Raw genomic sequence first — 27,045 nt, forward strand, 5'->3', positions numbered from 1 at the left:
AGATTTGCAAGCGTTTGCCCAAGAGTTGTTGAGAGAGCATTTGACAATGAAGTTCTCTTGGAATATCTCCCTCTTGCTTTTTGAAGTCAGACACACATATATATAGGTCTTTTGTTCCTTTTCAAAATGGTTTGAAGAGTTGTGTCTTTTCAAAAAGCTTTTTATGAAATTTTTCACTGGTAATCGATTACAGGTTTCTGGTAATTGATTACACAATTATATTTTGAAGGGTCATGACTTTTGAATTTGAATTTCAAGAATTCTGTTGCTGGTAATCGATTACAAACATCTGGTAATCGATTACAAGTTCAAAATTCAAATTCAAAACCCTTTTTAATAGCTATTTTTCAAAATTGTCTTTTGGTAATCGATTACACTGCCTGGTAATCGATTACCAGAGCCTTGGATGTCTTGAAAACACTTTGTTTTGAGGCAAGACTTGATCTTTAGTTAATCTTGAAGCAAGACTTTGTTTGTTGAAGCAACCTTGTATTAATCTTGAAGCAATGTTTCTCCTTTAAAGCAACCTTGTTTGATTCTACTTTGGCATCATTAAAATCATGTATTCATACATTCATATCAGCTTTGTCGCTTTTGGCATTGGCTAGGTCCAATTTTGGATCCACGAGTTTGGGTTTCGAATTTGTTTTGAATCAATTTTCTGAACCAGGTTCAGTGAGGTCTTTGGACTTGCTGATGAGGGGTTTTGCGACGGTGATGAAGGAGGTGGTGGTGCAGGCCACGATGTCAAGGAGTCGCCGAATGTGTGCGACAATGAGCTCTTTTGTGTAGTCCTTTGATAAAAGAAACACAAACAAAACTCAGTGAGTGAGTGCACGATGGTCGTGTACAAAGGGCTCAGGTTTAGTGGTGTTCGTTACCTTGGACAATGGCCATATAGATGGTAGGGTTTCAAGGACACGATTTCCATTGTGTCTTTCAACATCACGCCTCACACTTGTTCAACTCATTCTGTTAGTTGTGTTTTTGTTATCATTTTTTTTTGTTTGAAGGTTTGAAGGCTGTGGACAAGGAGGAGTCGTCGAGGATTTTGCATTTCAATTTGAGGTTGAAAGGGGATTGTAGTGGAAAGCCTGTGATTGGTATAATATTTTTGTTTTCTTATCGCGATGGAGACAAATTTATGATAGCGCTGGAGCTACGTCGGTGAGGTGTCATTGTCGGAGACATTGTGAAAGATGTTGGGAAATTGGACATTTGTGGAAGAAATGTTCTGGTAAGGAAAGGTTCAAGATAACATTATACATCTTGATGAATTCAAGGGTTAAAAAAATTTGTATATCATACACAAATTATCATGCCAAACCACTATAGCCTTATCATGCCAGACCATTATAGGTTGCACCTTATATCTTAGACTTAAATATAAATAAATTTAACTAATTTTTGTTTTCATTTAATAATATCATTTTTAAAATACTCTTAATTTAATTACAACTTTATTTTCGACGATTCTTCTATTTTATTCATTATATCAGGTTTTAATTAAAGACATTTTAGGAGTAAATTTATTTTTTACTTGAGATTCATGACATCATTCAGTGAAATGAAATGAATTCAACTAACTTCCTTAAACAATGTGAAAATAGTTAATTTTTGCTTATATATAAATCTAGAATGAATATATACATAATAGATGACAAATTTGGTAGATCCTATGTCATATTTAATGGTTGAATCCCTTTTTCATAGTTTTTAATAAATTTTTATTGAATGATGTGTTTGAAGGATTGTACTAAAAAAAGTGTTTCATATACTTCTTATATTTGAGTTAAAGTAAACCATAGAAATATGAGATATATGTCACTTTTTGAAACTTATCCCAAAGACACCATCCAAGTGCATTTAACCCTATGATTGGTAAGGAGGAAAAAAAATGAAAGGGAAAATAAAATTTCAAAATTTAAATTGGATGAAAAGTGAAAAGAAAAGAAAAATAAAATTTTTGTTTCTTAAATTAAATTTTTCTTGAGATTTTCTTTTCATTTTTTTTTCAACTAAACAAAAAAAAAATAAAAATAGAAGCTTATATCATAGACTACTTAGCCAGGAAAGAAAGCAGAAAACGACCGCGTTTCATTCTGATTAGCAAAGCAAGGAAAATGAGTAGTGAGGAGCAGCAGCAGAAGAAGAATAATGAAGAAGGGGAAGAAGAAGCGTTGAAGCCGTTGGAGATCGAGAACGGTCTTCGCCTAGTCCCGCGCGTGAAGCTCAACCTCACGGTGTACCCTTCCACGCCCCTCACACTCTCCCACCCAATCGACGAATGGAAGATGAAGCGCGCACTCATCGACTTCCTCCACTCCTCCCACTCCCTCACGCTCCCCGAGGACGACGACCTCCACCTCACGCGCCTCAAGGACCTCAAGAAACGCAAGCGCGACGACCCCGTCGCCGCCGGAACGCTCCGCATATGGGACCTCTCTTCCTTCCGAACGGAGAATCACCGCTTCCGATTAACGGAGAAGCTTAACGGGATCGAACTCAACCTCGAGGGCGTTAAGTTCAGACTCGCCGCTACGGTTCCTGTTTCGGATGATTTTCAAGGAATGAAGAAGGATTGGGAGGAGCATTCCGCGTTTCGAAGTCGGCGCGAACCTGATACCGTTGTTCTGAGAGGCGTTCCGTCGCGGTGGTTCGCTGAGCCTAGGGTTTCGTCTAAGCCCTCCATGCTAGTTACTCACACCATCTTCTCCACTTTCGGCAAAATAAGGTCTGTTTCTTATGTGATTTTACTTAAAAATGATTTTGAATCGTTTTTGTGCTGCCGAATTAACCTTGTATTTTAACCTTAAAGTGAAAAAAAAAAGAAAAAAAGAAGAAAGAAACAAAGAAAACTATGTAAGTAACCTTCCAATCCAAGTATTAGAAATCATGCTAAGTAGTCCTCCAAATTGGTCTTTAAATGTTAGTTAAGTATATGAAATTATCAATTTACAGACTAGACTAATGAATATTCGATACTTGGGGGATTAATTATATCATTTTATTACTTTAAGGACTACTTAGAGCATGTTTGGTTATAAGTTGAAAAAAGCAATTATGGGTGTTGAATGTACTTTTGGAGAGTAAACTCATTTTAGTAACATGTTTGGTTACCCCCAAAAGTGTGTTTGCAGATGAAAATTTTGTCTTGAAACTCAGTTTTGCAAAAGAAAGACTTGGGTTGCTTTTGCAAAATTAAGTTTTACTCAAACTTGTTTGCAAACTTTAATCTATACATGCACTTACGGGACTGGGCAATGCTTTAAGGACAACATTGATTGTTTATTCTTGTGCAGCGTATGTGAGACTGAGAATTATTGTATTTAACTTGGGGGTAAAATGCATTTTAGGTCTATTTCGTCAAAACTGATTTTAGTCCGTATAGGATTTTAAAAATGGTGATTTTGGTCTTCATGTTTCTGAAATGAGGTTATTTCATCCTTTACCATATACTTCATTTTGACTTGCCAGGGATGAAACCTACCACATTTCAGAAATACAAAGATCAGAACTACCGTCCTTAAAATATAAAGACTAAAATCAGTTTTGGTCAACTAAATATTTTGGGAACTAAACACATTTTATCCAAACATAGCTACTGTGTTACTTTCATTAATCTGATTTTACTTTAACTGTTTTGGTTCTTCAATAGGAATCTTAATGTTGCTGAGGATGATGATTTTGGTAAGGATGCAAATGAAGATAGCGGAGACCTAGTTTCGGGCCTTTACTGCAAGATTGTGGTTCAGTTTGAGAGATATAGAGACTTCCATGATGCAATGAAAGTTCTGTGTGGTCGGTCGTTGCAAAAGGTATTGGCTTAGTTTCTGAGTTATTTTTCTTTCCTTAATTGTGAAATCATGCATGACCATGATGTCCGAAGTGCTGTAGTAAAACTTCACAACCTTAATTGTGATGCATCTGTGTAATGAACTTAATTGATGTGTTTGGGTAAAGAACTTAATTGATTAGTGCTTATATATAAGTTGTTTCTATAATCAAAGAGGAAATAGAGTTAAACTATGTTCATACAAATTGTAATTGTAAGTTGTTTTCATAAGTGGCTGCAACTCGTATTGATTTCATGATCATAGCTGTTGAAAGGGGGAATAGATTGTTGAAAACTTATTAAATAAGTGCTTATCATGTATCCATCGATATATAAGTTATCCAATAAGTTATCCAATAATCAAACAGGAAATAGGTTTAAAATCTTTTCATATAAGTTGTAAGCTGTTTCCGTAAGAAGTTGTGACTCTCAATGACTTCATGATTATAACTGATAAAAAATTGGGTAGCAATTGACATGCAGGGACAGATGGAGAAGGGGCGGGGGGGGGGGGGGGGGTGCAGGGACCCGAGCCTTGACACTTCTCATATACATAGATATATTTTTAAGTTAATCAGTGTAAAATTGTGTAAAATTAATTATCTGTGTTATTATTATAATAATAATTAAGGTCAGTTGTGTTTGTTATTATTACTGTAATGGTTAAGGTAATAACTAGAATAAAATTAATTTTGTTTTTATGATAACATTTAAGGTTATTATCATTTAAAATAAAAATTATAGAGGAAGAAAAAAAATTTAGCTCCCCCCTTCTCCCTCCCTTAATAGGCTTAATAGGTTTCCGGATGCGTCCCAGTTGACATGAAGAATATTTTGCAAGATTAAAGGTTGAATGTGTTTATGTCTGATAAATGATTTCTTGGTGATGATTTATGATTTGTCAACGAGCAGCAAGGGTCACAACTAAAGGCCGATTATGAGGTTAGTTGGGACAAAGATGGATTCTTTCGGAACTCAAGGAATCAAATTCAAGAGAAGAATAACATGGTATCCACAAGGGCAGCTGATCATTACAGAAGCGAAGCTCCAAGACGTCAGGCCTACAATTCTCGCCACAGTCCAGATACTGTGCGCCCCAGGAGATTCAAGGTTAGATTTTCATATGTCAAGTGGCTCTCTTATTGTTCCAAGCATTTTTCTTTTTCCTTTTAAATCTTGTCCTTTGGATCACTAGTTTGGTCGTCTGTGAGTCAAGTATGCCAATACTGACTAGAAACCCCTTTACTTAATGCAGGAATGAGGACTGAAAGCTTTTTTTAAAATTATTATGGGTACAAATTTGAAAGCATTTTGATCATGGACTGACTCAAGTTTGGTACATCGGCTGCATACAATTTCTAGGGATCATTGACTTGGGTCAACTCAAGCTTATGACTTGGGATAATGGGGATTATATTCAGAGATTAACTGTACTGACTTGAGTTGACCCAAATTATGATGAGTCATTAAAACACTGCTATTTTTACGGATCCACACTCATCCCAAATAATATCCTTTCTTTTCCTTTCATGTTGTGCAATCAGTTAACATTAGCAGGCAGTACTTACTTTGATTAGCTCTTCCCAAATGGAAATCTTATTTGCTAAATTGTCGGACCAAAATCTTATTTTGGCTGAATTGAGTTAATATCATTTGGATGTGCTGTAAAATGATACAGTGAGAAGAATGATACTTTTCATATTGTATCTTGTTGAACTCGTTAAAGTGTTGCATATCTGCTAAGTCATAATTATTTTTTCTCTAGTCATTGACTGTTACTTGCCTTACGCCTTACGGTGCAAGAACAACGGAATGGTTGGTGTGGAAATATGCTTCTAAAGCACAGAATGAGAGTTATTTTCTGTCATAAATTATAAGGTGTTCTGCTGATTTTTCGAGAGGAAGACCCTTGCTCTATTTGAGCTTACGCTGAAGTAATACATAAAATAAGAGTAGACCGACGTGGATTGATAGTGAATGAATACTTACTCTGCCCCGTGAAAAATAGATTAGAGGAAAGAGGTTTTTTGGGATAATGCTTCGTTATTTTTTATGATGAATAAAATAAAAATGATTTTGATCAAATTTATTTTAAACTGTCGAATACAATTAAAATGTGTTTTTAAATTAGTTTTAATCATAAGTTTATTATAAAATGTTTATTTTTATTAGAAAATAAGAATTAGTTTTTCAAGTCCAAATTAAAATAGGGTTAAGATGAGGACAAGAGCGAGGATTAAGACTAAGGCGGAAGTCCATGGGCGCAGTGGATTAAGACTAACAAGTGCTGGAATGTTTTCTGATTCAATAATGTCAGGTAAGGATGGGAACTTAACATCTTTATGCACAATAAGTAGACTCAACGCCTCCAGCGGCGAAATTTTTTTGCATAAGTTTATTAATTTTAGGCTTAAATATTCCCCCCCTTATAATTTAGTATTTTATTTTTCATTTTCGTCAACAAAACAAACACGTCTTATAAGAATTAAAACAAAAAAAAATTACAAGGACAAAAATAAAAAATATACTACTACAAGAACGAAAAAAGTATTTAAGTTTTAATTTTATTTCTATATCTTTCAACTGTCTTATTTAAAAAATGCATGCATTTTAAAAATGAAAAAAAACTATGCATTGACATTATAAACTAATTTTACATTATTGTTCAATTATAATCTATTAAATTTGATAATTTTATTAATTTTTATAATAATTATTTTAAAATTTATAACATCAATTATTTGTGAGTGAGTGAAAAATAATTTTACATCATTAATATATCACCATTAAATTCTTTAAAAATTTAAGATAACATTAGTTACTATTTTTTACTTTACATATTTCGTTGGGGAAGAGTAATAGTGTAGTTAATATTAAAATAATGAATAAGAGATAAATGACATTAAGAAAGTACAAATATGTTTAACAAAAAAAAAATATTAATCACATTTCTGAACCTTGGTTATGATCTTGAACCACAAATAAAAAAGTAGAGGTAATAAGTAAACATAAATTAAGTGTACTACTAAAATATTGATGAATTCTTAACTAATAATTATCACAATAAACAATGTTACGATATATTTAATTGATTTAATATAACTATTGATTGTCTTGGGTTTATCCGAAAGTTTCTTACAAGTAAGATTAGATACTTCTTTGAACAAAAAAAAAAGAACACTAGTGAGTCAATTAAACTTATGATAGATAAAATTTCATTAATGTTAGATGACAGGTTAGGGGCTACTCCACCTGCTATGCTAAGCTAAGCGCCCGGATTGGAAGAAAAGTTTTTTATTCCTAACATTTTTTATTAACCCATCAAATATCAGTTTAGCAAAAAAGAAAAGTAAAATGCGAATGAAATTGTCCGGAAAAGTCAAAGTTAAAACATGGGGTTGTTTTCATAGGTAATTTTTCTCATGAATGGATCACGAGATCCATGCTTAATGGAAAAATATTAAGTTTGACGAAATTACTCGGGATCTTCGAATGGAATGGTTCTAAAACCTATGTGGTATAGGAACTAATTATTCGTTGGATGAAATTTCACTGAAATATAGCTCTTGAAAATAAGATCCCTAAGCATATCATTGTAATTTTAGGAAGAAATACCAGAAAAATCACTGAGGTAAAGATTGGAGATGCCACATTACAAGTTTCTAAGTATATCACAAAATGATAAGAAAATTAATACAGAAGTATATCTAAAGTAGAGGTTTTTAACACCAAGTCAATATGTAATTCACATGGTCAAATTTACCTAATGAGAAAAGAATATTATTTAGTGTTGTATATTAATTTCTTTTTTAAGGTCAGTTAATGCCGATCCAACAAGTATATAACAACTTTGATCTTCTGTAGTTTTAGTTGTTTAACTTTTGACCAATTGTCACCACTTGTTTTCAATCAATAAGAAATTTACGAACATTTCACCACCCAATGTGAAGCAAACAAAGATGGCATATATGGATTGTCATTAAGCCTAATTCACAATTTCTACCGTAATTTACACTCAGAACATGTAACGAGAAGAGAAGAAATGAAACCCGTCTCAAGCACGTCAAAAAGAAAACCTACATGTATTGACACCAACACAAAAAAAGAAGAAAAAAAAACTCTATTCCCAGTTCAGAAATGGAAAAATACTAAGAAGAAACAAAGAAAGAAGAAAAAAGAATTACTAACAGATATTCTTCATTCTTCACACCAGCTTTTCTTATGGGAATTCTGTGCATGCATGAACCTTGTCCTTGGAAAGCCTCAATCACCACTTCTGGGAGAAAGTAACCCATCAGTACTTGCCATCTTCTTTTCACTCCATCCTCTAACATAATCTTTCTTCTTGCTCCCTTCACTCACCACCATTTTTTCACTCCACCCTCTAACATATTTTTTTTCCTTGTCCCTTCATTGATCACAATCTTCTTTTCACTCAACCCTCTAACATAATCCTTCTTCGTCATGGACTTCGATGTGTTTGATGATGAACTACCCTTCAAAGTGGAGATCACATACCAGAAAATACAAATGGAAAGAGTTGTAACGGATCTTCCAAACACAATCAAGAGCAACAAAATCAATATCATAACCACAGGAACATAGAAAGAAGGCTTCCCCATATCCCAAGAAAAGTTGTTCTTCTTCTTAGCTACCTTTGCATGAGTTTCTATCTGGTGTTGCTTTCTTTCTTCAGCAGGGTTTTCTTGATCAGTTGTTGCAGACTTGTCCATTGAGTACTCTGATGTATGAGTCAACGTCATTGTTGTTGTTCTTGCTCTCACCACTTTGAGTTCTTGGCTCTTGCTGTGTTTCTGATCCTTGTTGTTTTTCACCTTGACCACAACAGGAACAATATCATCATTAGTGTTGGAGTATACAAAGCGAACGAAAGAGATGTCATGAGGGTTCATCTGTGAATAAATCTTCTGCCTCTTCTCATCAAGATCAGCCAAAAGCTCAGAAAACTTGTCTAGGCCACGAGCGGAATAAGGGTTGTTCTTGCTAACTTTTCTTTTATATTTTCTGGGGCTAGAATTAGGACTTGCAAGACATGGTTCATCATCATATTCGTTATGGAAAGTGCCACAAACAAAAGGGTTCAGCATATTCGTTATGGAGCAGTTTTTTTTTTTTGTTTTTGTGAAGGTATGGTGCTTATGATAATGGGTTTAAACAGACAAAGATAGAGATGACTAGACCAAAGAAGGGCTCGAGAGTCAACTCATAAATAAAACAAAAGGTTTTAAACTTTTAAAGCAATGATCTTAATTATAGAAGCTTCTGAAAGGATGTTATCGATTTTTGACTAGAGGGAAGAAATGAACAGTGTCTTGTTTTTTTAGTTTGGTCTTTGTTGACCATTTGTACAATATGAATTTAATTGGAGCAGATAGACTAGAGTGCCGTAAGAAGTGATTCAAGGATTTATATAAATTAGACTTCAGAGAACATGTTAATTTCTTGGGGAGAAGGATGTGGAATTAGTCTTTGCGTTCATGAAACAAGTTACAAAATGCCGCAAATTAATAATTTATATCGATAGATAATGTATTCTAGAAGAGCATGGTTTGAATATGGAGCCTGGAATTAATGTCATCAAATGTAGTTGTCAATGAAAAACATTGGGGGCCGGAGCTCTTAGTCAATGTCAAGAATTATATACTGTATATTATTTCTGATGTAACGGTGAATCGATAGTGTTTGAAATTTTAGCTTTATGGAATTAGTTTTGTAACGTTTAATTTAGATAAGTTAATTAATGGACTGTTTCATCTTAAGTAGCCTGAAATATCAAACATTGTTTTTTGTTTTTTTTTTATGCAAATATCAATCATTGTTGATTAAACCAACAATCTGAAACTTTGTTCGCAAATAATAAATCGTGATATTACCTCCATTTTTTTTATATCTTTTCATTAAAAAAATTGTTTTTTTCCATGTTATTTTAAAATTTAAGATAACAGTACCTTCGTTCATTTTTATGAGAAATAAGTTATAATATAATTATTATATACTATTTTATAAATTATAAGAACAAAGTTAGTACTAATTACCATTTTGTAAATTTTACTCTTGAATGAAATCAACCAAGTTAATGCATTTAAGGTGGACCAAAATGATGTAATGATCTGTTCGAAATGGACTAAGCTAATGTCATGATATGTCCGAAATAGATTAAGTTGATGACCAGACCGAAATGGACTAAGTTGATGTCTAGATTGAACTCTGAGGCGATCAATCTCTTGACAAATTAAGCTTTTAGACCAATAAAGCTAAATTTTTCTAAAAAATGAATGAGCGAGTGCCTTCAGAAGGCACTTTGATCCTCTAATATGTAAATATTCTACTAAGAGTAATGATACGTAAAAAAAAACACCTTATACAATGATCTTGATTGTTATTTAAAAGAGTTTGGAATGGATTGGACTCCTTGGTGCGAGACACAAAGAACAATATTCTCCTATCAAGATCTCATATTGAAAATCTTACTCGTAGGTGTTGATCTAGGTTAATCTAACATTTGACCTAAGGTGACTCTTTTATATGGATTGGACCTTGAGCCCAATTTAAATCAATTCTTATCTTCACCTAATTTTTAATTAAGTTTAGTCATTTAAATGATAAAGTGGTGAAGACGTGTATTGTATTAAGTTTAACTATGTTATAATTATTTTTATAATTTATTTTGATTTGTCTTTGTTTATTTGTTTTATTTTTTAAAATGTGATAACTCACTCCCCATGTGTTATTTGTGTTTGGATCTTGTGATGATCTCGAACTTTGTGTTCGTGGGAACAGATGACTAGGTGAATGACTTTAAAGAACCTCGTACTATAGGACGTTGGAACACAATGCTCTGATAGGATGTGACATTAGGGATGAGTTTTTATTTTAATCGCATGATGTTACTTTAATTTATTTTACCTCACTAATTTAACAAAAAAAAATTTGTAAACTTTGACGGTCTTGTTATGAGCCGGATATGTTTTTAATAACTTCAATTTGGTAATAGTGAAGTGAATGTGAATCTTTTACCTACGTGAATTTTTTTATCAGTATTTTTATATGTTTTGTTTATTTATATGTACGTCGGGGTAGAGGGTGTCACACCTACAATAATTGGTCTGCTTCCTTTAAAGATTTTTGTCTTTCTGTTAGTTACTTATGTGAACCAAAGAACTATGAAGAAGCATGTGCTTATGATTGTTGGAAAGATGCCATGAAAGCTAAGTAGGAGCTTTAGAAGTGAATAACACTTGGAGTATTGTTGACCTTTCTTCGGGAAAACATCCCATTGGATGTAAATGGGTATATAAAATCAAATATCATGCCAATGGTAAGGTTGAAAGCTATAAAGCCAAATTAGTAGCTAAAGGTTATACTCAAATAAAAAGGGTGGACTATTTTGAGAGTTTTTAACCAGATGCTAAAAGGACTACTATTAAAACTATTTTGGCACAAGCAACTATCAATGATCGACACTTGGAACAACTCAACGTTAACGATGCTTTTCTCCATGGAGACTTGCATGAAGAAGTATACATGTCTCTCCCTCCAGGCATTGCAACATCTTCCTCAAATAAGGTTTACAAACTCAACAAGTCTTTGTACAATTTAAAGCAGGCTAGTTACCAATGGTACTTCAAGCTATCTCAAGCTCTTTCCTCTCTTTGTTTTTCTCAATCTACAACATATTATTCTCTCTTTATCAAGAAAGTTAACAATTCTCTTATTGCAATCTTGATATATGTTTATGATATTGTGTTGCCTACAAAATTGATTGTCATGTTGTGTGAAAAAATTACAATATAGACAGATATATTTGTTACCAATTTGTTCTTCTAAACAACTAGCAGACATCTTTACTAAAGCTCTTCATTCAAGTTCTTTTCACACAAACATTCACAAGTTGGGCCTTCTCAACATTATGATTCCAACTTGAGGGGGATATTAAGTGTATTTCTTCTTATTTCTTTTACTCCCTATTTTAGAGTATTCATTTGTTATGCTAGTTGTCATATATGTTCGGAATAAATTTGTATGCTCACGATCCAAGTCATCATGTAATCAATTCTAATAATAAAATATTATTTTATTTTCATTGTCATATTTTACTATTTGATTAAATAGTCCATTTGATAATGTCTTTGATTAAAAATAAAGACTTGTTATTATAATAGAGATTATGATAATGAGAAACAAGTTTTTTCTAATTTTAATCTAAATCTTTCTTGATCATATGATTATTATAAATATGATATCAATAATCCGGATAGATTAATATATATGTGATAGTATTTATTGGATAAATATTAATAGATCTCATTTATTAATTTGCATATATAGACGACTCACATGTTGATGTGATCATTGAACTGACTTAATTAAAATTTTTTAATGGTTAAAATTTACCATAAACTGTCAATATAAAATTCTCAAGAAGAGGTATAATAGCTTTCTTTGACCTGAGATTATCATAGTAATTAATAGGTTATTTGTTGTATTTTGATTCCGAACACCTAATGCTTTAGAGCACTTGTTGAATGGATATTGGATATGATTAAATACTTGTAGAATTAATGATTAATCAAGAAGGAATCCATCAACTCTTGGTAATGAGTTTGAACTCTATGAATAAAATTATATCCTGGTCAGGAAAATTAAATGAAAAAAGAAATCAGTTTCTTAAGTCATTATGAGTTAACTCAAAATGGTTTGACAGTAATACCATACTCTAGAGTTAACCCAGAGCTGTAAAGATGAAAGAAATGATTACACTAATCTTCTGGTAGTTTTTGAAAGTAAAATGCTACTTCATGCTATCCAGACGTTAAGGAGTGTTGCTAAACGCCTATCTTGATTAGGATATTAATTTGATTAATATATTACCGACTTAGTATTGAACCTACGAGATCACACACAAACGAGTGTTCTAATATCTGTTAAAGAAGTTATTTTAAAATTTGATGATTAATTAAATTAGAGAATTTAATATGATCAAATCATTAATTGATTTCAAAAAGTTGAAATATTATTATATTTTTGCTAGCACTGAAAATATAAATAATATGAAAGATTTGATGAAAGAAGAGAAACAAAAATGTATGATTTTGTATTTAGAATTTGGGTTGAAAAGACGGATAGATAGAAGTTTGACTTGGGCAATTATTATTTCAATTTTAATTGCTAAATGGTTAGCAATAAAAGGCAACAAGAAATAATATATCTTAAAAAAGAATACTATCAATAATAATTTTGATTTGATCTGCAATTTGGTATCCTTAGCGTGCTATAAATACAAACTTAGGCTGCACGTTGAAACGATCTCAAAAATCACTTTTCTATCCTTATTTTTTTTTCACTTGTTAAAATTGTTGACGAATAAAGATCAATCTCGATGTAGATATACGTGGAGTCTTCACATTATTAAATAATTTTTTTGCTTCAAAAACTTATCAATTATTATTTGTATTGTCCAAATTCAATTCATCGATTTTTATTAGATTTTCTGTTTGCTGAAAATTCTAAGCAAGTGTATTGTCAGCAAGCAATTGTGGATATACCACAATACTCACGTAAGAGGAAGTGTCATTACTGACTTTGCTTGCATCTCCAAAGCATTATTTATTTACATCATAGTCAATGAATTGAATACACTCAATATATAGTATATACAGCTATAATTAAATATGAGGAATAGATTGCTCCCGATCTAGTCTCAAAATTAAAATATTCTATCCCCACATGTTGAAACTTGAAAGATACTATTAAACATGGGGAGATATATATGGATGTTTGTGTGTACATTTCATAAATTCCGAAATTTGGAATTTACATAGTTTATTATTAATCAACATTATGTTCGTATTTTTTTTATCCGTAACATTATGTTCGTATATACAACTTTCATACATGGACAATATTTATATAAAAAAATTTACACATTTTTTTATCCATTTAAATAATGCATTTTTGTTACTATATTTTCTCTAGTTTCTTTTCTTTGTCATTTATTTTTCATCCAAACAAACTAGTAGTATGGTTTGATTAACCACACAACCATAATATTAAAACAACTTATAAAGAGTGAAAATAGTAAGTTAGTACTTCCCAAAATCATTATAATTTTCTACGAATAATCAATTATAATCATGAATTTCATTGTTCCAGGTTTTCTTAAACTGATGTAAACTGATTTGAATGTAAGTTGCAGAACAGCCTTCCAAAAAAAAATTGCAGAGCAGAGGAAACAAAAGTAATAGAAAGCTAACTTATTAAATTATAGAAAAAAATAAAATTATATTGAGGATAAAAATGATAGAAAAACTATAAAATCATAATTTATTTAAAAAGGATAATAAAAAAATTATATAAATATATTGAGAATAAAAATAAAAAAATATAAAAAATTGCACAATAGAAATTAACATTATAAAAAAGATTACTTCAAATAATATTTAAAAAATACTAAAAATTAGTAAGAAAAATTTATTTACCGAATAATTAATTAATAAAAAAAACTTAAAAATGGCCTAAAATGTATTGCGAAATATAATATTCAGGTACGATTGATATTGATAGGAATAATAAGATTTATGTTTTACCCCATTTCATTAAGTATAAAAAAGAATCAAAGAAAGATTAATTACATATTTATTCTCTTATTTCTATTTGAATTAATTCCTTAATATCTTCCGATTCGTTGTCTAAAAAAGTCGGAAGAATCACTATTCTATTCCACGTGACTTCTACACATATATATATATATATATATATATATATTACTATCCATCTAGAACGCAATTTTCAGTAATTATAATATTATCATTATTCGACGAAGTAATAATTGCAAATTTAATTGCGCTTTTGACGAAATAATATTTTAAAACCAAATGACAAACAAATTCGTTAATTAAAAATTAAGAAATTGGGGCATTCCGAGAATCGAACTCGGGACCTCTCGCACCCAAAGCGAGAATCATACCACTAGACCAAATGCCCTGTTTCTTGTAAATACTCTAAGTTATAAATAACTTATCAACGAACCATGTTAAGAAATTCCATCGTGTAAAGCCTTCGTAGTGGGACAGTAATAGACTAATTCAAGCTGTCATCATAATTGGAGTGGGAAGCTAGATCGCAATAACCATAGCACGTACAGTCTACAACCCATCATTGAATGTTTGTGCCAAATTACAGTGTGTGACATTTTTTTTATTTGAATCATTATGTGTATCTTTCAAGTTATTAGATTAGAGATTAATTTTATATGTAATGTGTTATTGTTGTTAATTCAAAAAAAATTTAAGCATGATAAAATTTAAATACAATTTTTTTCGTTAAATTATAATGTGTGATATTTACTCCTCACTCAACTTTATATAATATTTCCACCCTACCCAAATATTTAAAGAGATTTACACCTACCTAGATCCATAATTGTATTAGATGTGATGATATTAAGAAAAAAGAAAAGCACTAGCTACTTTTTTGTAGCTCTATATCTTGATGTCTATACAATCACCCGAGGGTTGTGAGTAGCAAAGGGTGCTTAGTTTGGTCCATCATAGACATAAATGAAAACGTCATCCATCCTTGTAACTCAAGAAATTATGTGTTACTATTTGAAAAGAAGTGGGATTCTAGTTCTAGAATGAAAGCAAGCCAGCTGGATGTTGAATGATAAGGTGCTGGCAGTTGCGATTTTGAAGCCATGGGTCCCCACAATTACAAAGTAGCTTTCTAATGAAAAACACATTATGTGATTACCCTCTCAGATTTTCAGGTTTTGGGAGACTTATTTTAATAAGAGAAAATGAATTATACACTATTTTATATTTTTATTTAATTTTTTTTATCTTATTCATGTCTCGACCATTATGATAGTGTTGCAATCAGTATACTTGTTAATTCAGGTTGAGGGCAGACACATTATCATCTAATCACAACCTATTATATATAATAAGATTATTTACTTTTATTATAATCATATTAACAACGAATTATGATTACATAAAAGTATAAAAATAGTTTATATTATCATGCATCACTATTAAACCTTTTTAATAACTACAAACTAGAGAATACACTTAATTAGGATTTAATTTGATACTTACTAGGTGTTCATAATTTTGTAGCTAGGTACAATTTAATGAATATCTTTGTATTTCATAAGTAAAGATTTAATTTTTTATGTATTGTTAGGATAATTACAATTGTTAACAGATCAAAGTTATAATGTGTGATTATATTTATTGTAAAAATTAATAAATTTGTAGAATATAATAGTTTGTGATTTGATAGAATAACATATTAAAATGATTTGAAAGTATAACATATTAAAAATCAATAAATTTGTAGAATATAATAGTGTCTTTTTATAAAAAAAAAAGTATTAAATGAAAAAGATAGGTATATTTAATATAAAAAATAATAATTTTATTTAATATTTCTATAAAATAAATATCAAAGAGAATTATTAAAAAGATGATGCAGATAATTTAAAATTATTGGTAACAGATGGAAAGTGCTTAGTTAATTAGCCTTTGAAGCAAAAGGCCAATGAATTCTAGCTGGTAGGCTCATGCTTTGTACATCCATGTTCCAAAGTGCGTCGGCTAAATTTGTTAATAATGTTAACAACTATTAGAGAAATGATGCAAAACGCTTTGGTAACAAACAAAAATCAGAGTTATCACTAAACAGTTGACTGTACAAACATGTCACGTACATGTTAAACTAAAATGTTTTTTTTTTCTTTGTTTTTACGCATTTATATTCACAGTTGAAGACAGTGTTAGAACATCAAAATATACGAGGGAAAAGTGTGTAGTTAGGTGCTAACATTTGATCAAAATGATTGTCAGTGACATTATAATTGTTTGGAAGTTTGCTTTAGTCTCCGCAATTTTCTGCTTGCTTCTTCACTTTTTTTTCCTTTGTCTCCTCCTCAATCTTCATTGTCCTGTTCTTCCCCTAGGTGACACACACACGCAGAGATCATAGCTTGTGTTAGTGAGGTTAGAAGATAAAGAAAGAATGGCATTTGCAGGAACAACCCAGAAGTGTATGGCCTGCGACAAAACGGTTTATCTGGTTGATAAGTTGACCGCGGATAACCGAGTGTTCCACAAAGCTTGCTTCAGATGCCATCACTGCAAAGGAACCCTCAAGGTCTCTCTCCCTCTTTTACAATTCTTGTTGATTATATAGTCTCTATCTAGTTCAGGCTTCTAGCTTTGGATCTGGTGTCTGTAATTTGGTTATTAGAAGGCATGTGAATGTGCTGGATAGCGTGTTTGGAAAGAATTGGGTCGCAGATCGCCACCTTCTCTCCATGTCTAAGGATCAAAATACATGGAAGTTACTTCAAGTTGCTTCTGATGAATGTGGTTTATCACGTTTGCACTGTGTTTCCAAACACACAGGGAAACAGAATAATGACTAACATCAATCTTAGAAGCATTTCCTTTAAGTAGTAATTCAGAGTTCTTTTTCTTTATATATAATTTTAAGCACTTTCTTCTTAAGAACATATTATGTCTCTGTCTCAAAACTTTCCATGATTTCATGATAATACTGATAAATGATATAGGAAATTAGGAACCTCTTTTCCCTTTTGGTGTATTAAAGGCTTGTTAGCACATTGCAATTTTCATTAAATGATGTTTTCTGACTAATTAATGTATCTATCTGCAGCTGAGCAACTACAACTCTTTTGAGGGAGTTCTTTACTGCAAGCCACATTTTGACCAACTGTTCAAAAGAACTGGGAGCCTTGACAAAAGCTTTGAAGGTAACAAAGGATCAAAAATCTAATTATTAAATGTCTCACTATGCTTTTCTTAGTTATTCAACCTGACTTCCTTTTGCCTAACTAGGGACACCAAAAATTGCCAAGCCAGAGAAAAATTTGGAAGAGGTAATAAATTTCAGGTTCTTGCAATGCACAACAGAACATTCAATTTTTCAGGATTTATCTAATTTTTTGAGCTGTTTTAATTAGAAACCTGCAGCAGCCAAAGTCTCAAGTATGTTTGGTGGAACAAGGGAAAAATGTGCTGGTTGTCAGAAAACGGTGTATCCCACTGAGAAGGTAAGAATACAACCATAATGTTTGTCTACTAACACAAGCTAATGCCGCCAAAGCATCTCTATTCATTGGCACACAATTCATCATCCTTGTCTAATCTAAAACCCTGATGTTGAGGAATGAGTACAAAATTACTTGTTCTGCTTATGGAATCAATATTTTGTGATGTAGGTTACTGTGAATGGAACTCCTTACCATAAGAGTTGTTTTAAATGCTGCCATGGAGGGTGTGTTATCAGTCCTTCCAATTACATAGCACACGAGGGAAAACTCTACTGCAAACACCACCATGTCCAATTGATCAAGGAGAAGGGCAATTTAACCCAACTTGAAGGTGACAATGAGAAGAGTGCGACTAATGGGAAAATCAATGGTGAAGAAGTTTCCGCAGAGACATGAAGGAGTCGAGTCTCAGAATTTTGCTTTCTCAAGTTTCATATTTGTGCACCATATATTTCTACTCTCTCTTGCTTTTACCATTACTTTGCAGTCCGGGAAGCTCTTTACCCGTGACAAATATGGTATTCTATTTTTTGTTAGACAAAGTGTGCGGATCTTCACCATATGTTTTTGGTTGTTGTGAGCGTTTGATTCAAAATGTGTGATTTAGAAGTACATGTTACTGCACTTCTTAACACTCTCATGGACTTCCAATTGATATTATATACAATCGTTACACCCAATTTTGGTTTCCTACTTCCCATCTGCCCAATTTCCATTCCAGTCCAACTATTGTTGTCCTACCTCTGAATCCAAGTTTGACAGTTGCACAATGAGATTTTATTTTCTGACTTGTTGAAGAAAGAGCGAGTAAGCACTATTGTGAAAGGCCACTCTTTTAAGATAACTAAAACCACAAACAATGGAAAACCAAATGACTTTCAGTAGTTTGGATAAAAGGTAAGGGACAGTAAAAAAAGAAAACAAACCCAAATATTTGCTTATAGCATGTTTGAGAATTCTGTTTATATCCAAATTTCAGCCCGCATCTATTCAAATACATTTTAGATATTTTATTCTAAAACTTGTGGGATATTGGCAGTAGAAACAAGAGTCCTGATGATACTATAGAAGTGAAACATTTGAGCAAATAAAGGTAACGCTAAAATCCAAGGTTATGTTTAAACTGATGAAAAAAGATGAAATGGAGAAGAATAGAATCAAAAGGCATTAGTTGCCAACATTTGGATGAATTAAAATATGATGGAATGAAATGAAACATGGTTAAATTCATACCATCTCATTTCATTCAAGACTTCTATTTTTCTTCTCCCTTAATTGGAGGATATGAGCTGGAGCAAACTTGTTCTTTATTATTCTCCTTACAACCAGCTCACTTCCACAAAATGAAATGAAAACTTTCCTCCATAAATATCAAGACAATGAATGACAATTTTATTCCATTTCATTTTACTTGTCATTGAAAATCCAAACAAGGCCACTAATAAGACTTTAGTTCACTAGTAGATTTGTAACAATATTGTTGAGTCCTATCTCCAAATTAAAGGATGTCATAGGCTAGTCGGAATGGCATGCTCTTGCAATTAAATAGCTATTGCTCTACAACACAGCTAAAAGAAGAAACAGCCATCGAACATCAAGAGGAGGGAGGGGAAGCAAGACAGCATACCATCTAAACAAATTGTTATTATTTCAAAACTAATAATACACTATGCCACAGAGTTTAGGTGACATCTGGCTATATGATTTATCTATGAATAAAAAATGCAGAAGGGAATCAATTAGCAGAAGAATTTACAGTATCCACAATACAACCATTGTGGACAATATGTTTCATGTCTATGACAAAATTGTCCGAAAGGAATCCAAATCCAAAAGTACCATTTCGGTACTGCCAAATCCTTCCTTCTGCACTCCTTCGATTCATTGTTCCAGCAAGGCCTGGAACAACTAAATCATAACTTGAACTTATGTGATGAATTCGGTTTACCACATTGCCTGACAACTGGAACTGCTGAATTTGATTTACCAATTCACAGTCCGACAAAGGGAACTGCTCAAGAACTTCATTGCCCAGTTGAAGCGGTTGAAGATGAACACGACTGTCATACAAAGATTCTTCCTCTGGAGAAAAGGGAGATTCCAGAAACGTAGCATTAGACGTCCAGAAAACCGGGGCCTGTCCTGAAAAATGGTCAGGAGGATCCCCAATCCACCGGCAGGCAATACCCCCAATGTCATCATATGCCACAAGGTAAAATGCCAAACTCATGTCACCGCAAATTCCCTGCAACAATGACAGTAAAACATCCAATGAACCATCATACAACCACAAGAAAAAACTCCACCATCACTCATCTCCAAAATCATAATAGATTTAAAAAGATAAAGGCAAATTTAGGAGTATATCCAAGGTTCACTCAAAATGCAACCAACACAGACAGATGGTTGCTGATCTACATTGAAATGAAATCAATAATATATAGATGCACAAGATCTTCCAATCCAAATCCACTTATCTTTCCACATTGTCTAATTAAGAGACGACAAAGATCAAATTTTCCCATCTTTCTCAACATCTAGCAACTTCCCAATTTTCAACAACCATAGTCAATGTTCTAAATTGCAGCAGTGGTTTTGTTGCTATCCTTCACATTGCAGACAAACGTGGCTAATGCAGCTATAATTCCAGTTGTGGAGAGCCCAAAAACCACCAAAATTGAGATCTATCAACATTTTGATCATGACTATTTCTGTTGCTCAATTCAACATTTAGCAGTTTGATTATCATGACTCAAAAAACCATGACAAAGCCAAACTAGTTAATGACATCAATAATCAAATCACCACTGAGAACACAATTGAATTGAGCACAAAATACAACAATTTTGAGCAATAAAACACCTTCCACAGGCCCTGCAATGGGCGGGCCGGAGTCGGCGAGCAGTTGACAATCTTGACAAAATGCTGAGGCTCCCACTTCCTCCCGTAGAGCCTCTCCTTCTCGCGCCGCCTCTGCCTCCTGGACCGATCACTCCCGGGGCTCCGCGGGTTCGCGAAATGCTGGTAAATCTCCGCCATCAGTCTCTCCGGCGGCGATCCGCTCTCCGCCACCACGACATCGTCATCACCCCCCCTAACCCGCTTCTCCTCCACAACAAAATGCGTCTTCCCCATGAAACTCACATCCACAGCCACCAATTCGCTCCGATTCTCGGGTTTGAAATCGGATCTCCTCCCGTCGGGATCGAGAAACGTGACCACGTGTCCCTCCTCAGAGAGGCTCATCCAGAGGAACGGCGTTTTGGTGACACCATAGGTGTTCGAATCGGAGTCGGAAGGGGAAACCCTAGAAGCGGAGATGAAGGATGGGCCCCACTCGAAGAAGAGCAAGGAAGGGATTCCGGTTCCGCTTCGGCGCCAGAAGCCGAGGAGATTCTCCCAGCGGTGGAGGGTGTGGTAGAGTTGCTTGAAGGAGATGGCGGGCTTTTGGGCCCATTGGGTGATGCGGGTGTTGGAGCCCCACCTGCGCTCGCACATAGAGAACCAGAGCTTGGAGACGGTGGAGCAGAGAGAGCCCAGTTTCTTCGAGGTGCAGGCTAGGGTTGCGATCTCCGATGGGCCCAGGAACGAGAGGATGGACACCTGAATGTCCTCTGGGAAATCGGTGAAGGAACATGTCTCGTTCTCGTTATTCGCCATTCTTGCGTCTTTTGGGGAACAAATCTTGTAATTGAGTGAAAGAAGAAGAGATATAGATGGTTGGAGTTTGGTAGATTCTTCCACGCTATGGAATCATTCCCCCTTACCAGCATTACATTACTCTGTTGTTAGGGAAACCATGTCGTGCGTATCAGTCTAAACGGCAACAATCCTCACGTCTCCACTAAGCTCCCTTTTTTAACTGAAATTTCGTGGTTGATTCGTATGGTCGACCTTTCTCTCCCCACGGCTCATGGCTTAATCGAATATCACAATTTATTTTATCAATTCATTTTATTGGTTAAAAAAATATCATTATATCAATTGATTTATTTTTGAACTTCCAAATTTTCACCAAACTATTACCAAAAAAAAACATTATTTGTATTTTCTTATTATCTAATTTAGATCATATATTTTATAAAAAATTATTTTTAGTTCTTCTCACGAATGGTATTGATGTTATTTCTTACTTAAGAAATAGATTATACTGTTAATTTATCATGTGAATTTATGGAAAAATCAATTTATTATTTTTTATTTTATACATATCTTTCTTGTTTATCTCTTTTATCACTCTCTTAAACTACCTGTAACTATCATTTCAGGTATTTAGAAAACATTTTCTAGATGAAAAGCACAAAAATAAATAGAGTATAATTTACTTACCTTTAATTTATCTTCACAACTGATAACTCACATGGTACATTGAATTTACTTATATCTTTTCTCCTAAACATTTCGTTCCAGATCCCAAAACAAAGAAGAATATTAATTCATGACTTCATATCTTACAGTTGTTAGTTGTAACATCAATGTTTTTACTTTTGTCCAAGCTGCATGAATTGCAGTGTGAGACTCAATACAAGAGGAGGAGGCATTGTGAATCCTCAAATATCACCTCCACCATTGCCTGATCTAACATCCCTCTCTAAAGACCCAGAGTTCCTTGCAGCATTCCAATCACTAGAAGCTGCAGAAGTCCTCCTCTTCAACTTCCCCCAATCAAAAGCCTTCCCCACCAACTCTTTCACCCTCTCAACACTCGGGTACCCTTTCCTCTGCAACAACCCTGAATAACCCTCCAAAAACTCGGCATAAGCAGGCACCACAAGCCTCACAGTAGCTTCCCTCATTTGTTCCCTCAAATCCACATCAGGTATACTATACACCCCTCTAGCATGGCTCTCACAAACCTCATTCAAACCCTTGAAAAAAGCTTCAATCTTCTCACTCACCACTCTTCCCACACTCCCTTTCCCTTCCCCCCTCACATCATTTCCATCCAAAACCCTAACCAAACCACCCCACGCTTGCTTCTGATACAAGTAAGCACTTTCCTCCGCCACAGCCTTGTAATCCTCTTTCATGCACCTCTCACCCAACACCTCACCAAGCTCTGTGTCCTTCGTCCTCATATAAATGTACCAATACGTGTTCATCGTGAACACGTGCACCAAAACCTTGTCCCTACAACACATACGCTTTGCCTCAATGTTCCGCTGCAGCGCCTCCATGACATTGCTAATTGCATGCTTTAACAAACCCTCGTCCGAAGACATGTCATTGATACTTCTATCTTCCCATGTTTGTTGTGTTCGGAGAACCTTAACCATTGATGTTCTGTAATTAACCGTGGTGAGGTACTTGAGATAGTTGATAGCGTATCTCACAAGTTTTGGAACAGAACCGTCTTGAGCAGGTGGAAGACCGTCGATGCTGCCTTCGATTTGGAGGCCGAATTCCCATAAAACTTTGCTCGAAGCATCGATGATGAGTTTTTCCAACTCGCGGAACCTTGTGCATATGTCTAAGCCAGGTTCGCCTTCGAATATTTGTGACATCTCGGGCTTGAGTTTCTCCAAGGACTCGAACATGTCTAAGAGTTTGAAAAGCTTCTGGGGCTCTTTGCTGCTCCGGGCCACGCCTTCGCCGAAGCGAAAGAATACGGCCATGATCTTGTCGGAAATCTTGATGAAGCATTCTGGCCAGATTAGTCCCTCCATGAAATCTCCCAAGACTCTCTCGCAGAGTTTCTTTTCTGCAAGGAGGACTTTCTTTACTGCCACTTCCAAGTGTTGGATCCAAAGGGTTGTGGCTGTCTCTAAGGTTTCCCACTCCATTTCTTCGATTCCTTCTGGGGTGTATGTTCTCAGGTAATCTGGGTTTAGCTTCATTAGTGCCTTTGCAGCCCTTCTATATCTTGCCTGTTCCATCACATAACAGAATTATTTTTTTATACACAACTTGTTTTAGTCCTTAAGCTTCTGTATTTTTTTTAGCTTATATGAGAAGGGATTAAAAATACTTTTTTATTTATATAAAATTTAGGAATTGAATTACACCATACGAAAGTTCGCAAGCTGCAAATAAAATTTAATGAAAATTAATATAAAGATTAAAAACATATTTTACCAACCTCGATTATTAGTTATTCTATAATTTTGCTGTATGAATATAATATTGATGAAAAACGTTAAATACTACATTGTTTTGATGCAAGTTGCTATACTTCTATGTAGGAGATGTTTTTAAATATGAAACGAACCAATCTAATCTTACTTTATGATTAGTTCATATCACATTTTTTTAATCACTTTTTAACACACAATATGCCAATAGAGTGATGATTATTTGTGATGATCAGGGTTAATTATTAATTACCTTGACGTATATATCAATGCATATGTCTAGGCAATCATTGGCAGCAAGTGTGGTTGAAATTCTTCTGAGGACTTCAATTTCCAGTTCCGACCCCAATTCCCTGAAATCATCACCATGTTGGTGCACCAAATCCCCCTGCAGGTTCCTAAGCTTCATCCTCAGCAACAACCCTTCAAACTCATCCTGCACATGCACCAACGCCTGGTCCAGCAGCCCCTGAAATCTCATCTCATCCACCTCAATCTCATACAGCCCCTTCAGAGTCCCCAGAGCCTCCCTCAGCCTTGCCTCCCGGTACTGGTCTGCCGCCTTTGTCCGGCTTATGAACTCCACCACCTCCTGCAGCTTCTGGATCACCACTTCCACCTCATCACTTATGTTGCTTAACCCCTCGTTCAGTTGATCCACGTATTTAGTGTACTCCAGAAGCCTCTCAAGCCGCTTCTGAAGCGGCTTCTCCGAGGACAGCCTCGTCGAGAGCTCGACGAGACTGTTCTGGAGACATTCTGTCAACTTGAACGTGTTGAGGAGTGCAAGTGCCGGGGCCAAGGCTCTGGTGATTCTCGAGTCGAGGGCTTTCCTCGACATGGCTAGGGATTGTAAAGGGACGATTCTCTTGGAGGCTGTGGAGAGTGATCTTTGTAAAAGATCGAGCCTTGTGTCTGTGTTTCCCAGGTTTTCTTCTGTTTCCTCGGAGGCTCGAAGTAGGGTTTTTAGGTCGGAACATGCTGACTCGAGCTTGAGAAGTGTTGTTGGGTCTTCTTCCAATGCCATGTTTTTTGGGCATTGCATATTGTTTCCTTTGGGACGAATGAGTATTATATGAAGAGATGGAGTGAGACCAAAGAGTTTGAACGTATTGTCGGAGGCGGAAGAAGAAGAGGTGGAAAAGGTTGGCGTCGATGTGAACGAGGGAGACATATGGCATTCGATTGTGAGAAACAAACAAAACGACAACTGGGCTGTTTCTAATATGCAAAGCCGGTGTCTTTATTCCTCATTGGTTCAAACACACCGTTTAGTGGATATTACACACCATTTAGTGGATATAATTAAGAATATGTTAAATAGCTAATGAAAATATAAAATTTAATTTCGAAAATATAAAAAATGGGATAAATACATCCGGTCATTAACTTTGATCCTTCACGTTAATAAAATAGCTTACTGACATTCATATTTTATTATGAAAAATTTATAAAAAAAAGTTAAATAAATAGCGTTTGATTAAACAAAAACAATAATTTTCTTATCGTTTTATGGTAAAATTTCTATTTCTTTTTCTTTTCTTTTTATGTTGATAATTTCAAAATTATATAACGGAAACAGACTTACTAATGTGATATAGTTCTTCCAAAATTTTGTCGCAATCATTATAAATTTTTTCAAAATTATAATAATTAATCACAATTTACTATTAACATTCGGATATATTTATTATACTTTTTACACTTTCGGGGACTAGATTTTGTATTTTCATCTTTCAAAAACACATTTATCAGCAAGGTGGAAAGATGAAAATTAAAAAAATATATTATATGACAAAAATGTTCCTATGCTGACAATTAGAGATGATTACATTGGCAATCGTTTGAGTGAAAAATTTATCTGTCTGTGTCATGTAAACTATTTTATTAACGATGACATATGAAAGTTAACAGTCGGATACATTTGTCGTACTTTGTACTTTCGATGATTAAATTTTGCATTTTTATTTTTTAGGAACACATTTATATTACACATTTAATGACAAAAGAGATTATTTACCTTAATAATAATCCCAATAACATTGAAAGTCCAAATGGACTCGGTCCTAGATTTTTCAGGAAAGAAATTATTAAGCATGTGTTAGGAAATTTATTAGAATCAATTTGAAATTATTTTTTTTAAACAAAAGGCTAAACTAGGATCAATTGACTCAAATGATCTTAATTAATTAGATTCGCACCACCTAAACCAAAATGCCTAAACAACAAAGCCCGAAATTATACTAATGATAAAAAAAAAAAAAAGACACGTGACAAACATCGTGGGGGTGGAGGACAAGAACCAAATCCATGACAGAAGCAAAAACATAACTCTACCTAAACCTATAGTATGTGACAGCTTGTGTATTATTTTTTTTAAAAAAAGCTAATAATTATGCTCGGAACAAAGTCTCACCAATAAATCTATTATATTAGTCTTCTAAGAGGCTAATCTATCTGTACAAGTTTCATGATAGATATATCATATCAAATCAAGTTGAAATAAAATTTTACACTTCACCATACATAAACAGAAAGTAAAAAATAATTTGAGTGATAGATTTAGTTTAACATGAGTTTAGTTGAATGGAACTATAATCCAAACACTTTTTGAAATTATTATAATCTATTTTTTAAACAATGTTTTTGTTTACTAGATGACAATGTAATATCAGGTTTAGTGTAAAAAAAAGTGCGTTTAGACTCAAGGTGTTTCACCTCTTAGCAGTGTTTTTTTTTCTTGATTCTTCACTTGTCTCTTGGCACACTAAGATACAAAACACTATATTTATGTCTTGTTCTTCCTTATAGAAGCATAATATAAACCACCCGTTTTAATTTTCTTTGTAAACTTTAGTGGCTTTTAAATTTGCTCTATGATCTGAATGTTCAATTAATGCACACATACCCCGATCGATCTTATATTAATTGTGACAACCAAAGTATACTTTTGCATGCATGGCTACAAATCTGATTTTTCACGGAGGCACCTAACAATTGGAAATTTTCAAATTAAAATTTATCTTGTGAAAAGACACAAT

General features: G+C 33.8%; 5 protein-coding genes and 1 non-coding gene across 8 annotated transcripts; 2 read left to right on the forward strand and 4 right to left on the reverse strand.

Annotated features, from left to right (window-relative positions):
* The first annotated feature begins 2,078 nt into the window (after positions 1 to 2,078).
* On the forward strand, positions 2,079 to 5,599 carry LOC114385417 (A-kinase anchor protein 17B). Its single transcript, XM_028345488.1, has 4 exons — positions 2,079 to 2,734; positions 3,659 to 3,818; positions 4,748 to 4,945; positions 5,091 to 5,599. Exons 1-4 carry the CDS (start codon positions 2,124 to 2,126, stop codon positions 5,094 to 5,096), a joined length of 975 nt encoding a protein of 324 aa, XP_028201289.1. The 5' UTR covers positions 2,079 to 2,123; the 3' UTR covers positions 5,097 to 5,599.
* A 2,181-nt stretch (positions 5,600 to 7,780) lies between these two features.
* LOC114384291 lies at positions 7,781 to 9,073 on the reverse strand. Its single transcript, XM_028343953.1, has one exon. The coding sequence runs from the start codon at positions 8,941 to 8,943 to the stop codon at positions 8,194 to 8,196; it is 750 nt and encodes a 249-aa protein (XP_028199754.1). The 5' UTR covers positions 8,944 to 9,073; the 3' UTR covers positions 7,781 to 8,193.
* A 5,694-nt stretch (positions 9,074 to 14,767) lies between these two features.
* TRNAP-UGG lies at positions 14,768 to 14,839 on the reverse strand. Its single transcript has one exon. It is a non-coding gene; the product is annotated as a tRNA-Pro (tRNA).
* A 1,715-nt stretch (positions 14,840 to 16,554) lies between these two features.
* LOC114384211 (LIM domain-containing protein WLIM1-like) lies at positions 16,555 to 18,628 on the forward strand. 3 transcript variants are annotated; one of them, XM_028343871.1, is made up of 6 exons: positions 16,555 to 16,674; positions 16,818 to 17,011; positions 17,537 to 17,633; positions 17,719 to 17,759; positions 17,844 to 17,933; positions 18,102 to 18,628. In XM_028343871.1, the coding sequence occupies exons 2-6, from the start codon at positions 16,877 to 16,879 to the stop codon at positions 18,327 to 18,329; spliced, it is 591 nt and encodes a 196-aa protein (XP_028199672.1). In that variant the 5' UTR covers positions 16,555 to 16,674; positions 16,818 to 16,876; the 3' UTR covers positions 18,330 to 18,628. The 3 variants fall into 3 exon arrangements, with proteins under 3 accessions (XP_028199672.1, XP_028199671.1, XP_028199669.1); XM_028343870.1 differs by having other exon boundaries at positions 16,573 to 16,699; XM_028343868.1 differs by having other exon boundaries at positions 16,674 to 17,011.
* A 929-nt stretch (positions 18,629 to 19,557) lies between these two features.
* LOC114385176 (F-box protein At3g12350-like) lies at positions 19,558 to 21,838 on the reverse strand. Its single transcript, XM_028345181.1, has 2 exons — positions 20,796 to 21,838; positions 19,558 to 20,178 (listed from the first exon to the last, which is right to left on the reverse strand). The coding sequence occupies exons 1-2, from the start codon at positions 21,591 to 21,593 to the stop codon at positions 19,669 to 19,671; spliced, it is 1,308 nt and encodes a 435-aa protein (XP_028200982.1). The 5' UTR covers positions 21,594 to 21,838; the 3' UTR covers positions 19,558 to 19,668.
* A 430-nt stretch (positions 21,839 to 22,268) lies between these two features.
* LOC114383196 (exocyst complex component EXO70A1-like) lies at positions 22,269 to 25,159 on the reverse strand. The gene is made up of 2 exons (XM_028342816.1): positions 24,258 to 25,159; positions 22,269 to 23,800 (listed from the first exon to the last, which is right to left on the reverse strand). The coding sequence occupies exons 1-2, from the start codon at positions 25,047 to 25,049 to the stop codon at positions 22,484 to 22,486; spliced, it is 2,109 nt and encodes a 702-aa protein (XP_028198617.1). The 5' UTR covers positions 25,050 to 25,159; the 3' UTR covers positions 22,269 to 22,483.
* Between the last annotated feature and the right edge of the window lie 1,886 nt (positions 25,160 to 27,045).

This window comes from Glycine soja, chromosome 14 (assembly GCF_004193775.1).
Source record: "Glycine soja cultivar W05 chromosome 14, ASM419377v2, whole genome shotgun sequence".
In the NCBI taxonomy this organism is placed as follows: Eukaryota; Viridiplantae; Streptophyta; class Magnoliopsida; order Fabales; family Fabaceae; genus Glycine; species Glycine soja.